This window comes from Poecile atricapillus, chromosome Z, assembly GCF_030490865.1.
Source record: "Poecile atricapillus isolate bPoeAtr1 chromosome Z, bPoeAtr1.hap1, whole genome shotgun sequence".
Classification (NCBI taxonomy): Eukaryota; Metazoa; Chordata; class Aves; order Passeriformes; family Paridae; genus Poecile; species Poecile atricapillus.
In genome coordinates this window covers 143,645,789-143,660,365 of record NC_081289.1, presented here as the reverse complement: position 1 = coordinate 143,660,365, position 14,577 = coordinate 143,645,789, and the positions used below count along the sequence as shown (strand labels likewise).

Below are 14,577 nucleotides of genomic sequence, written 5' to 3'. Positions count from 1 at the left end.
TACTGGAAATGCTGACACGAGTTTAACGCTGCAGCTGCCAGCCAGAGCTGCCTTGGTGCAGATCTAGCCACAGAAAATTACAGAGAAGAAACCAGAGAGTGTTGATTGCTTTTTGTGCTGTTCAGCTGCTTTGCTGTTTGAGAAAAGCTGTCAAGTAATGATGAGTTTCAGAACGTTCATGTTTTGTACACATAAACAGAACAGAAGTTCTGCACGCAGACTGAAGTTTTTACTTCAGCAGCTATTCCAAAGCCAAATCTACCCTGATTAGTTACTTTCCAGATTAAATCTCATTGTAAAATATATTACTGTCTCTCTTCATCTGGAGTCCCATGCTTTCATCCATCTTTTCATCTACCAGGAGGATGTTGGGAGCTTCCAAAAGTCAGCAGTTATGTACAGAAAAATAAATTAATTAAACCAGCATGATGACCAGCCAGGTTTTTGTCTCTGAAAGGAATGAAAAAATGAAAAGGGTGTGTGGGAGAAGCTTCCAGAGCTGAAGGCAAAGGAATGAGACGAGTTGTTGAAATAAAATAAAAATTGCACTGAGTGCTGTGGAAAGAACAGGTAAAATGGGAAATATTGGGAATTACACTGCAAGTAGTTTAAAACATAATTAATTATTAGCTTGGATGTTATCCAAGGCCTAAATATACTTCTGTGAGTCCGCTCTATGCATAAAAATTGCATAATGAAATAAATTATATTTCCATTTTCGAGCGGTTGCCTTGTCTCTGATGTGTGAAGCTGGATATCAGCAATTTCTGAAAGGGTTTAGTAAAACATGAAGTATGAAAAGAGGTTTTCAGTAATCAATTAATTTGTGGTGATATTATTTGAGGTCTATTACACATTTTTAATTCATTGCATAAAAATTCCTGATCTTAACTGAGCAAGGGAAATACAGTTTTTGTTGTTGTTTGCAAATGTGAGGAATGGCACACTGGCTGAGTAGGGAAAACCTTCTGGGAGCCATTCCACTGTGGGAACTGGTCTTAGAGATTTGTTTTGGTCTGATGTCACCATTTTTTAATATCATTTTGGCCTTGCAGCAGCCCCCCAATGCAAATGTCTTAAAGGAAAGCAAACCTGCATAATGTTTAGTGAGAGAACTGAAATCAATCTACTCTTGCTCTTGCCATCTCCCCAGTAAACCTCACAGTGTTTTTTCCTTAGGGAATTGCATTGTGCTGGAGTTTGGGTGTTTTGTTGTCCCCCAGCTGAGGTTCAGTTAAAAGGGGAGGAAGAGAAAGGTGTCTGTAGGGGTTTGGGTTGCTGTCTAAGCTTGCAAATCCTGTGCATTCAGTGCATTAACTGTGCATTCTGCCCAGCTTTCACCAGCCTGTAGGAAGAGTGGGAACTCCTTCTCTTTCCCACTGAGAGGGTGCTGTAGGACCTGATCTCTCTGAGAAGTCACAGTGGTTGCCTGGCCCTGCCAGGAGCGCATGGGACGTGCCCTGGTGCCAGGCGGGCTGTGCTGGGCAGTGTTTGTGTCTCCAACAGCGAGTTCCAGAGGGTCTGAGCGGGCTGTGCTGGGCAGTGTTTGTGTCTCCAACAGCAAGTTCCAAAGGGTCTGAGTGGGCAGGTGCCATCACCCGGCTCCTGTGTGCCAGGTGCCATCACCCTGCTCCCTTGTGCCAGGTGCCATCACCCTGCTCCCTTGTGCCAGGTGCCATCACCCTGCTCCTGTGTGCCAGGTGCCATCACCCAGCTCCTGTGTGCCAGGTGCCATCACCCAGCTCCTGTGTGCCAGGTGCCATCACCCTTGTGCCAGGTGCCATCACCCTGCTCCTGTGTGCCAGGTGCCATCACCCGGCTCCTGTGTGCCAGGTGCCATCACCCTTGTGCCAGGTGCAGCCCAAACAGATGCAGGGAGGGAGGGAGGGAAGGAAGAATGCGGTGCTGGCGCTTGGCAGCAGCAGCTCCATTCTCCACGGAGCTGATGTGGGAGCTGGCAGCGTCTGCTCCTTTCCCAGGCTCCAGCAGAGGTTTCCTGGGAGCTTGGAGCTGCCCAGAACTCTTCCTTGCCTTTTGTTCTGCTCCTAAATTGGATGAGGATTGGCAGCTCTGACCAGACGTTTGCAGCCAATAGTGCTGGAGTTCTGGCTTTTCCTCTAATCAAATCGTTGTGCAGAATTCCAGAACACAAACAAAATCCCGTGTTCTTGATTTTTTTTTTACCCAGAGAGTTCATATTACCAGTTACCTACTGGATTTTCAACTGACTGGAATTTAAATGACATAAAAAATCTGGCAGTAAATATTAGTGACTAATCCCCATGAACTAGACAATATAATCTTGGCTATCCTTTCTACAAACAAATGTGTTGTTTTTAACCTTGAAAATTGAGCAGGTGGGAAGGTTCTTGGTCTCAGCAAGGCAAAAGTGCTTGGACATGTGTAAGTTTAAAAGGTGATTAATTCACAGAAGTTAGGAGTAATTAATATCCACTAATTAGCATGTCAATGGCGTATGCATGAAGTACCTTACTGTCCCCTCTGGTCAGTGCACAGCCATGTTTCCCTCAGGATTCTGATTATTACCCCGTAGGACGCAGTCTCGTGTCACAGAAAAGCAGCCTTTAGAACCCTTACAGTGAACTTTGCTTTTTTCCATAACATTAGGAGAATCCTTAAAGCAAAAATACAATATCAAATATTGCCAGGCCTAATGCCTTCTTGAGTGTAAGTACTGCTGGGATCAGCCAGCTGAAAGAAAGTACTTAGTACCTTTGGAAAATTCAGGCTGAATAAATGTCAGCGTGCCTTCCCCGAGTCCATTCCAGCAATCTTACTTCCCTGCCTGCAGAGCCTTTCATGACTTTAATTTCCCTGCCACCGCTGCTCTGTTGTTTAACCTCAGCCCACATGCCTAAAGCAGCGCATCATGATCCAGAAAAGCCTGGTGATGCTGCTGATGGAACGGGGCTGGACGCTTGGCAAAGCTGCTGCCTGGGGCTGCTGCTCCCGGTCATCCCTGGCACTTCATGGGCTGCTCTGGGGAGAGCAGAGATTTCACAGCCCTGCTGCACTCTTAGGATGTCATTTTTAAACAAAGGCCTGACCCTATGTTGTTACTGAGGCAAGCTTGAGGTGCAGCTTCCTGCTGCTAATGAAGATGTGCACCCTCAACTTCCTCAGGGACAGGGAGCTGAGCTTGGCACACAGGGAGCTGGACATGGCATGGGAATCACAGCTTGTATAAATGTGAGCTGCTGTGCCCACAAGGCTTTATTGGAGGTTCATGAGGGGTCACACAAACATTTGGTTCCAAGCTATCCCGGGTCCCGTGAGCTTGGCTTGTCATGCTCAGGTTACAGGGGAATTATTGCGGGTGTCTGACGGTGCCCCAGGGCATGGCGTGGATACGGACAGGGTGGAATGGCAGAAATGAGTGTCTCTCCTGGGGATGAATGGAAAACTGGGGACTTTTACTTTGCCATGAGTCATTTTATATTATTTTAGCGCTGCTTGCAATGAGCAGTATGCACTTCAAGGAGACCAAATTCAGGAGTAGTGCTCAGTAATGAAGAATGTCACATCAGTGTGATGGGTGTGATGGAAGACTAGAATTCCATTGTTCAACAAGCAGTTCTTTGCTGCAGAGTTGTTGAGTTGAGAATTATTGTAATTTGTATGAAGAATGCCAGTAAATTTGACCAGAATCACGGAAGAGCTGCAGAGAAAAGAATCATTAGTTAGAAAATTCCAAAGTGCAAGGTTACTCAGCATGTCTGTGCAGAATATATACACATTATGCCTCTGGAAGTGATGCACCCCTAATCTCTCTATTTTTCAAGCTATTTATTAAAATAGTTCCATTTTTGACCGATTTTGAGAGAAAAACCATGTATTTCTTCTGTTTTGTTTCTGTTCACTTCCCACAGAAGTCACAGTCTGACCATTTTTTGTCTTTCTCAGCTGCCTTCTTCATGTTGCAGGAGGAGGTGAATGTGTTTTAAAAGGTGATGGCCATTTTTAACCTTCCTGTTAAAACCAGCTATCCTGCTGCTCATCTTTCCAGCACTTTTGCAAGAGCTGCATACATTCTGTATCTCAAATCCTTCAGATCTCGGTTGTTACAGTTCTCCAGGGTATTTAGAAGCACTGGAACAGCTTTAGGGGGAATATAAACCCCCTAGCACAGGAGAGCATTTCTACTCTTAGAGTACTTGGTTTTTCTGAGGGTTGTATTTCTTAACTTAATATAACTTACACAGAAAAACTGGTCGTGACAGATATATAGTGGAATCCAAAAGTCTGAGTATATCCAAAAATCTGAGCTGCTGTTGATGAGAAGAAGGAACAGCAAAAGCAGAACAGTTCTTTGAGCAGAAGGAAAAGGAAGGATAAGTGGATAAGTAGATTAGTGCAGAGGAGAGGAGAAGAAATGGTAGTGGAGACAATAAGAGCTCTGTTGTTGGAATGGTTCCTGGTCTGCAGCAAGAGAACATTAATGAACAATTTGCCAGGGCAGCAGCAGGGAGTGCTGCAATGTGCTCTGGGCACCCTCCCAGTGGGAGCAGTGCTGAGGATGAAGCTGAACAAATAAAGAGTTTGGGGGGGCTCTGGGCAAGTTCCAAGTAGTAAAATGCAGCTGTTTGTGCTTTGGAGAGACACCAGCCCCCCTTCCTTGGAACAATCCTCCTGCTGTAAACCTGCCCTCGTTTTGCTTGCTGCCTTTACCAAGCTGGCCTCACATCTACGGTTTCTCGACTTGGAATGCCATTGTTTTGGAGATTCTGTGCCTCTTGACTCCTCAGCTATCAAAGGTGGCGTGCAGGTGTTTGTGTTACTCTGCATGTACTCAGTGTACTCTGCTGCTGCTCCATAAAACGTTCCTTTGCTTTTTGGAAGAGCAACATTTATGAGACTCGGTTTGAGACTTTCTTGCACTATTTTCTGGCTCTGTAGCTCGGGTAAGGAAGATGGCTTGAGGGCTCTGAGCAAAGAGTTTCAGCCAGAGTTCTTTGGAAAATGTTCTTGGCGCAGTGCCCTTCTCCTGCCGTGCCAGAACGTGCGTGGAGTGGGCAGGGAGGGTTGGATTCTGCAGAGGTGCTGCCTCCTTAAATGTGAGTTCAGAGACACAAACTGCTCTTGTCCCAAGGCCTGTGCTCCTGCCCAAGCTGCAGCTCTGGCAGTGCTCTTTGGGTACCACAGGCTGCAATTATTGCATGGGTTGCAGAGGGCAGATTATTGTGCAGAGTGTTTAGAATTTGGTGCTTGTTGACTATTGCATTGGGCACTTGAGCCCCTTCTGTTGTGCCTCACTGTTCTTTCTGGGGGATTTACAATGAAACTTCATAAGAAGATTGTTTCATTTTTGTTCTGAGAGGTTTTTTTAAGTAACTCCTTCATTTCTTACAGAACATAGGACAGAAACTGTTCTAATGCATTTTTAAATCCTTTCTACCTGTTCTTTCACTTCTGTACATTGATTCTGCTCCTGTTTTCCACATCCTCTCACAGCTCAGGCCTGTTTTAAATATCTCAGGCATCAACTCCTTCTTCCTGCCATTTCTACTCTTTTACTTGGTCCACATTTGGCTTGTTCAGTCTCTAAGGAGGAATGGATTCACATCTTTGCAGAGGCTGTTGGTAATGTAGCAATGGTAAAACAGCAGGAATTCACTCTGTTCATCACAGGGAGAGAGCCTTTGGGAACTGAGAGTGAGGAGCAGCCTCCTGTTTGCAGCCTCCTGTGCCACACCTTTCATTGCAATGGGCAGCTCAGTAATGAACAGAATAAGGCTTCACTGGTTGCTCCTTCCCTGACATTATCTGGAATTTTCTTGGCTGTTACTGTGTTTCAGGAGTGTATCAGATCTCGGCAGAGGTGCCCAGTGTTTTTTGTTATGTTCAAATCAGCAGTCAGTGCAAGAGAAATAATTCAGAATTTAAATAATAATTTAAATAATTGATGCTTATGTCTTGTGATTTGCTTAACCCGTTGAAGAACTGATGCAGCTGTGGTTGTCCATGTGCCAGGAAGGAGGCATTTCTTCCTCAGCTGTGATGGTTCTGGAGCCTCATCTGGGAAATGGCAGCTCAGGCCATAATTCCTAAGCCTCAGTTGTGGTTTGGCTCCCAGGATCAGGGCTGCCTGCATGTTCCCTGCTTCTGTCCCAGGAGAGCCAGGGGTGACACCAGGAGCCTTCCCTGAGCTCAGAGCTGGCTCTGACACCCGAGGGCAGTAATTGGGTCGTAAAATGAAAGTTGAGAGGGAAGGCACCAGGGAAACTGTAATTGACACTGTTGTATTGAGCTGCCTGGAGGAAAAGTCAGCGTTTGTTTACTCTGGTGGGAAGGAATAATTGGAGATGTTTTTTAGGAAATAATCCACCTATATGGTTTGTTCTACCCGCACTTAGAGATTTGGAATAGGAAAACCACCACCTCCCCCCCAGCTTTTTCCATGTTTTTTCCCTGTGGTTACAGTGCAATGTTTTTGATTAAGAAAATATCAGTGAAAATAACATAGCCAGGTTGCAGAGATCCCCTGCAAAAGTATAGTCAGTTGCCATTATTAGCAAATGAAAAATGGAATTTTAGTTGTGCTTGGGAAGTGCTGCTGAAAATATTTTGCTTAAGAAAGAAGGGAGATGACAGTGGCAAGTGGCAGAATTTCTGAAAGTTTATGTAAATGAAAAGTTTTACTGCAGTACAGAAAGAAAGAAAGAAAGATTGCTGCAACTTGCCGGCTAAGAATTTTAGGAATCATATCATCAAATGATAGAGGAATATCATAAAAGTATCATTGTAGCTTTATTCATGAGAGTGAGATCAGGGAGTTGATGAGCCTTAGGTGTAGAGATATCTGTGATGGCTAATTAATACTTTAAGGTTTTAGCCAAGTGCAGTTAAATGTGCTTTAAATTAATAAAATTGTGCTTTGCTGCTAGCTTTTTGGTTTTTTAAAAATAAGTAACAGGACTTTGATGAACTTTGAAATCCTCTTTGGTTTTTTGGGTCCTTCTCATTTGTAGAGCCTTTGGTAAAAGTATGGTTCAGAAGAGTTTTCTCTGCAGATGAGACAAGTGATTTCCCATAGCTCTCTGGGAAGGCAGCAGTGTTTTCTGCTCTCGCAGTTCTCCCGTTGCTGTGTGCAGCTCTAATGGATTTGTGCTGGGAAATGTGATGCTGTCTGAGCCTGCCAGTCTGGACCACTCCTGGAGCAGTTTCCCAGGACTTGGCAGCAATGGTCCATCACATCTCAAGTGAGGGGTTTGAGTGCTACATCAGGAAAATTGGCTTAATTTGTGCTTGATTTTCCATTTCTGTTCTAGCAGGGTGGTTGCTGAGCGCTCAGTGGAGCTGAGAATGTCCTCTGCAGAGGCTGGGATTTGGCTTTGCCAGGTGGGTTTATCCCACCTTGCACGGTGCCTTTGGCTGTTGGGATCAGCAGGTTGAAGCCAGCTGCCTGTCCCCAAGGGCTGCGTTCCCTGAGCCTCTCCTCTCTCCCACCAAACCCCAGCTGGCACTCGTGTACCACGTGTGTTCCCATGAGCATCCTTCACTCTCATCACATTCGCTCTTAGCAGGCCTGCAGTGATTTGAACAGTTTGGAAATAACGTGGCTGTAATATATTTAGAATGAATGTCAAGACAGGCTCTGAACCTGAGCAGGCTTTTCCCACCTGGATAATAATTTAAGCACATAGCTGTGTGCTGAAGCATGGCATAGGATGGTTGTGGTCTGGGAAAGGTGTGAACTCTGGTTTACTTTAAGGCATTAACAATCCAGTTCAATTTACTGTAGGGATCATGTCTGCCTGCTCTGAAATGAAGCAATATCTGGGATGGAACGTGGCATCTCTTTAAACAGTGCCCAGAAATAGTACGCAACAGTTTTCAGGTCAGGAAGCTGGGAACATCCTGATCATCTCAAGATGCCAAGGGAGCTGGAGGTGGGTGGAGTGTTATTACCCAGCCTGGTGCCTGGCCAGGGAGCCAGAGCACCTCTGGGAGCTCTGTACCCGCAGCACTCCGGGCTCAGCTCCACAGCCCCGGTTCTGGGGGCCCTTTCAGCCTTTTCTTCTCTTCACATCTTGGCACTGTCTCTGCCCAATGCTTCAGTTTGGATGAGCCGCGGCTCTGTGGTCTGTGGGTGTCGGTGGTTCCCAGGCCAAGGCGATGGTGTTTTCACCCAGGGGTGTTCCATGGGAACCCCTTTGGATCATTCCCAACGTTATGAAATTTTCAGGCGCTTTTCAGGAGTTTGTTGTGTGCTGTTGGTGATCTGTTGTAGCAGTGCATTGGTCCAGGTTAGGAAACGGGCAGGAAAGGTCCAGGATCAGGGCTGCTGGGAGAGCTGTGCCCATGATGTTGGTGTTAGGAGCTAGCAGATAAGCACAGGATTGCAGCATGGCAGCAGGAGAACCCTTCCTTGGGAGAACTGTGTGTGTTGGGAGTGTCTGCACACATTTGGGGGGTTCAATAGCATTTTGCACATAACTAAATGGCCCTGTGAGACCTGCCCATTCCTGCAGATCCTTCACCTTGTTTGTGTAACCTTTTAGTCAAAGTCCTGACTAACCTGTTGTACCTCTGCTGTTTTCTAACTTGTGACTTCTATTCAGGCTGGAATAAAGCTAAGTGGAGTTGAGCTGCCTGCTGTAGTTGTGTGTTCAGCTATTACCCAACTGCAGTGTCTGTTTTACCTTGTGGTGAATTGTGCATTTCACCACTCTTAGAGGTCAGCGTAAAGAAAGGGTGCATGGCTGAGGTAATATTTACCTTTTATTCCAGAGCTGAAATGAGCAAGTCTCTAACAGCTGAACTGTTAACCATTGACACTTTCCCTTCTGGAAAACAACAAGCTTCAGTGTTTGAAATGAACATCAATACAACAGTTTACTCATACTTTGCTGTGGTTCCAAGTGAAGCTGAGGTGCCTGTACACGATTCTGAGGCTCAGCTAAACGTTCTGGTTTGCACCAAAGTGTCAAGGGGTGCTTTTCCTTTCTCTGCTATTTTGGAGACTGAGGGCATTTAGGGCACTGCAACTTTATCCCAGGCTTTTCTTCCTGGCTTGCAGCTTGGATAGGCACCAAATTGCAGCCTGATTTTTACATGCATTTGGCTTGGGAGTGTCACCTTGTCACCTCAGTCCCCTACCATGAACATTGTGAGGTGTTTGGCACAAGTTAGAATTTCCAAGTAGTTCTGTTGGTTTTTAAAGCTTTTTCGGTCACTGACTACTGATTACACTTAAAGAAGTGTTTCCTTGTTTATTCCCTTGGCTTTTCTCTGAGGTCTGGGCTGTTGTTGGGGTTCAGTGGTGGCCAGGGTTCATTGCAGTGTCTGTGCAGGTGAGGGGTCCCTCACACACTCAGGAAAGCTCAGTGCACAGAACACCTGCTGTACCTGCTGTGTGTGAGCCTGGTGCTGCTTCCCCACAGGATCAGAGCATAAATGAGAGAGGTGCTCGGACAGATTTGGGTTTCCTGAACAGACAGGGGCTATTTATGTCTCTGCCAAAACACCGAGCTGTGATTACCTTTCATTTCAAGAGAGCTCCTTGGAAAATAGGGCAGTGTCTGACTTTCTCCTCTTCCAATAAATGTGCTAAACCAATCCAGCAGGTGGAGCAGGGGATGCTGAAACTTTGTAAAATTGCTCTGGAGTGTTAAAGGCTAATTAGGAAATTTTGGGAAAGCTTTTGTTTACTTGGGCTTTGCTGTAGGACTATAACAAAGCATCTGAACCCTGCCCCAGCCCTGCCCACACGTGCTTGTCCTGCTGCCCACCTAGAGGCCACGTTCCAGGTGGGACAGGAGCAGCCCTGAGGGAGCAGTGGCATTTGAGGGGTCACTTCTGGTTGGGAGAGTCTGATTCAAGCTATAGCTGGGTGAGCATGTGCACCCTGTGCCTTTGCTGTGCAGAACACGACTCTGTCTGGGGACCAGATGGGAGCAGGAGTTAGTGGTGTGAGACTGATGCACACCTGAACAGTGCCTTGGGTGCCTCTGTGCATTTTAGTGACAGAGACTTGTTTTTGTTGCCTTTTTCCCAACCTGGAAATGAAACTCGAGATAATTTTAGTAAGGAGGCAGTATAAAAGGGGATCTTTAATGAAGGCCTTCAGGAGCAGTTATGGGGAGATGTCCCCAAAAGCCCACCCCCACCCCCAGGGGTGAGAACACATTTGTAGGTTTTATATGAAATTAGCATAATTGATGAAAAGCACCAGTTAGGAGGACAAGTGGTGATGCAAGCCCCTTCTCTGGAGCCCCCACCTTGCTGCACTTTGTCCATGAAATGCATCTCCAAGAGTTGTTCTCGGCCTTGGTTCCCAGGAAGAACCAAGATAGCGTTGGGACCTTGTACCTCCCAGGGCTTGGAGCTCTGGAGTTTGTTTTGTCTTTCTGCCTAGGGAAAGGCCACGGAAAAGTACTGGGAAAACAAGTCACTAATACAATTGGTGATGGAGTTACAAATAGATGTGTGAAGAATACAGAGAACATATATAAGAAATAAACAAGCAAAACCCAAACAGCATCATTATAATGAGAAATGGGAAAAAGAAGGCAGTGGAAAAGGTTCCTGTGGTTCATGAGATGCCTTTGCTGGAAGCAGGAAGCCTCAAAGTGACAATGCCTAAATTTTAGGGCTGTGGAGGCTTGCAGGAGAAAATTCTTTTCACAGAACAAAAATACTAAATATTTATATGAATATATTAGCCTTCCCCCCTTTTCTTACAGATGTATGTGTACAGTCAAGTGCTACATAAAGACTGAGCTTTACATGAGCCCTAGTTCTGGCAAAGGTGACCATATCCATGCAGAATTAGATGAGGAGGTAATCCCGCTTACAGAGTTGGCTGGGACTCAGGGCTTTCCAGTTCCACTGTAAGCTACAAACTTATTTTGTTGGTTCAGCTTCTTTAAGGCTGTTTCTAACATACCTGAACATTTTCTGTGTCCGTGAGTTAAGCTGCAAGAAGAGATGGAGCAATAGGTGTACATTTTCTTCAGTGATTGTTACTGGAGTGACTGTACTGAAGCAGGAGGTGGGGAGTACTTGGGATTTGCCACTATTAAGGGGAAAATGTTAATTCCCTAAGAACAGTGCATGCTACCAGGTATTTATTTCTAGTATTTACTAGGCAGAAGATGAATAGTCAATATTCTGTAATGAAAAATTTACTCACTGTTTTTACTTAGAAGTGGCAAAAGCGCAGTGTCCTTGGTGTTGTTTGTTGTCCTGTGTTGTTCTGTAGCATCCAGCACAGCAGGACGTGTCCATTCTGTGGGGATCACGAAACATCATCCTATCTTTGTAGAAGAAACAGAATTCTTACGATGTTCTCATATAAAATATGAATTTTAATATTAAACTTAATGCTCTGCTATGAGAAATATGTAAACTTGGCTCTGCAGTGTCAGCATGCACTTCCTGGAATTCCAGGCATAGCATGGTTATAAATAGGCAGCAGGTTATTTGGGAATCACTGGGGCTGGTATCTGGTGTCACAAACAGTAGCTGGGAGAAGCCGCCTTCTGTGGTCCATGGTTGGGTTTGGAAGAACACAACTGCTCGCTGTTGAAAATTGCTGTGTGAGTGAATCCCAAGCGTCCCTGGAGCACAGGGCCCAGCTCTGACAGCAAACACCCGTCTGCCACGGGCATCCTTTGGCCTCAGCTGCTGCCAATGTTTCCATGCTTTGCCTCTTGTGGGGAACGTTCCCAGGCTAGACCCAAATGCTGCAATTCTCCCTCTCTGGGTGAGCTGCTCCCACCATGGGTAAGTGTAGGAGGCTTGCATCTGTCCCCCTTCAACAGGGAACCACCTGGGGCTTCTCAGTGCTTTCAGGGGGTTCTGGGTTGGTTTTGGTGGTTTCCCCCAGAAACTGAATTCTCACAGAATTGTGCCAGCAGCACCACATGTGGGCTCAGGAACCTCTTTGGAGTGTCTCGGGAAGTGCTGTGCTGAGATAAATGAATTAGAACAACAAAAAATGGGCAACAGTAAGGGGGTCGAAACCAGTGATTCCTAAAATAATGGTACTCAATCATCTTTATTTTTGTCTCATTGTGACTAGACTGATATTTATTATTGTTTGCTTTTCTGATGTAAGTTTACTTTCTGTGTGACAGACCAGAGACGACTTCCTGGGCCAGGTGGATGTACCGCTCAGTCACCTCCCGGTAAGCAGCAGATCTCTGGAAACCCCTGGGGCTGTGGGCACCACTTACATCCTCCTAAAGCTCCCAGCAGAGCTTAAAGGAAACTGGTTTGGACATCCAGGCCTCACCTGCCCTGGGACAGGGAGATGCATCAGCTATGCATGGCAGGGATGGCAAAAAAGCATCATGAGAGCGGATTTGCTTCAGCAAATGCATGGAACACCAAAAGGCTGCCAGAACTATGTCATCTGTTCGTTATTTTAGCTGAAACTGAATTCTTTGCCAGCAGTAAGAGTTCAATAGCAATCAATTGAAAGTAATCAACACGGGGTTTGAATCATTTTATTGTCAACAGACTTTTGAGGTGTTTGGATTGACGGTGCTAATGTTTGTTTCTGTTTCTTAATTAATGGAGGAATTCAGTGTAAAGCTGGTTCTGTAATTCTGTAAGGCTCCAGTTGTCTGGTTTCCCCCCAGCAGCCAGGATTCTGCATGGGCTGCAAAACTAGATGCTAAATTAAGTGCAATTTGTGTTTATATATTTGTAAATAGGAATAAATATATATGTGTATGTATATATGTACCAAGGCTTTAGCCTTGGTACAAACATTTCTGATATTATATACTGTTTTGGATGACTAACATTGGCTGAATGTAATTAATATTTTTTAAAAGTTGTGCATGTTAATCTTAACATCTGTGACCTTGCAGGGCTTTTTATGTGTGGATGGGTGAAGTTATTGCAGTGTTTACATCAAAATGAGGTGTTGGTTGAGCTTAACTGGCTTTTTGTGTCTGATTTTGACTTCTTGCTATTGATGGATGTTATTATTGTAGGAGAAAAGTGGCTTTGTAATGACTTGCACAGTGATGTTTGTTTAGATGTGTCTGTTCTGGTTGATTTGGAGTCTGCAGGCAGTGTGTTGGGTTATAAACTGTAGAGTGGAAAGCTACAGGGGAAGGATGGGGAGCACCTTGTGGTGACAAATGTATTGTTCCCTTCTCATGGGAGCTCTTGTCATCCCAGCTGTGCTCTGCAGCACTGCTTGGCCTGGGCCTGTGTGGATATCTACATTTATGTATCCTTATGCACAGACATGGTCTAAGCAGCCCTGGTGGAACAGTGGGAAGAGTCCTTTTCCCCTCAGATGTTTTCAATGGCAAAGCTGCTGTGTCTCAGAGCAGTCCTTCCTTCCTTCAGTAGCTGTGGCCTTGCAGGAGCTTCCCGGGCACTTCCCCACCTGCTGCTGCCCCGTTCCAGGGAGAGTCACCCGTTGGGAAGGTGTGTGTGCACACTGGCTCATCCTTCCCTGCCTCAATAGGAGCCACTGCCATGTATTTATTAACAAATTAATATTCAGCTGTCTCATCCTGCCCATCGGTTTGCCAGAATCCTTGTTTCTCCAATACCAGCTAATTACTATTGACAGAATTTGGGTAAAACATACAGCTCCTCACTGGGAGCGTATCCCTTGCAGCTGAGTGCTGAACAGCAGCGCTGAATCGTGCATGCCTTGGTGTCCTGGTGAGCTTGTTAAAATCTCTGAGCAGAACAGGCAGCCTGTCTCTTCCAGAGCAAGTGGACACTGGCAGGGGCAGAGGTCAGGCAGTGAAAGGAGAGGCTGCCAAGTATAACACAGTTCATGCTTCAAGTTTAGAATAAAGTTCCCCAGACAATCAGCAGGGGATTGGATGGATGTGTATGGATCCATCATCCTTTTCCCTTGGCATCTGAAACTCCTGGTTCTGTACCTACAGCAGCTGTGTCTTTGCACATGTGAAGGATGGGACTTACTTGGTAAGAAAGATGAAATTCTCAAGAAATAGAAAGTTCCAGGCTTTAGGTAACTTAGGGTTCAGCAGAAATCAGGGATGTAATCTGTCAGCCTGTTGTGTGAATGTTCTTTATGTGGTTGGACTTGTGGACAAGCCCTTTAATTTGCCATTTTCTCTGCTGCTTGCAGACTGAAGACCCAACTATGGAGAGGCCATACACATTTAAGGATTTCCTCCTCAGACCAAGAAGGTGAGAGGAAGGACCTTTAAAACATTTGAAGACTTTAAAACATTTCTTACTTCATGATTTTTTTATTTGCAATTATATAAGATTAGTTGAATGCAATGTACCTCCTTGTCTTGTAGCCACAAATCTCGTGTGAAGGGTTTCTTGAGACTGAAGATGGCGTATATGCCCAAAAATGGCGGCCAAGAGGAAGAAAATAGTGATCAGAGGGATGACTCTGAGGTGAGGCTGAATCCTCATGGAAGGATTCAAGAAAAATTGCAGTCAGCTGCACTCGAAGGATAAAGCCCCAGAAACAAAGTTGGCAGTTGGTTCTCTTTGGCTCCAAGCCACCAGGAGAACACCCGGCCACCTTTGGAAATCCCTCTTTAATAGACTGATGGGGATTTAGCTCTTTTCTCATTGAAATGAGCTGCACACTAA

The 14,577-nt window shown here is 45.4% G+C and overlaps 1 protein-coding gene across 8 annotated transcripts in view; it reads left to right on the top strand.

Moving 5' to 3' along the window:
* The window catches only part of LOC131592699 (E3 ubiquitin-protein ligase NEDD4-like), a 90,247-nt gene that overhangs the window by 51,723 nt on the left and 23,947 nt on the right, over positions 1–14,577 (top strand). For all 8 annotated transcript variants that reach the window (XR_009280693.1, XM_058864399.1, XM_058864398.1 and 5 more), the window contains 3 exons: positions 12,102–12,152; positions 14,096–14,157; positions 14,274–14,376. Coding sequence is in view for 7 of the 8 variants with exons in the window: in XM_058864399.1 (XP_058720382.1) it covers positions 12,102–12,152; positions 14,096–14,157; positions 14,274–14,376 (216 nt within the window). In the remaining variant the exon portion in view is untranslated. The remainder of the gene's footprint in view (positions 1–12,101; positions 12,153–14,095; positions 14,158–14,273; positions 14,377–14,577) is intronic.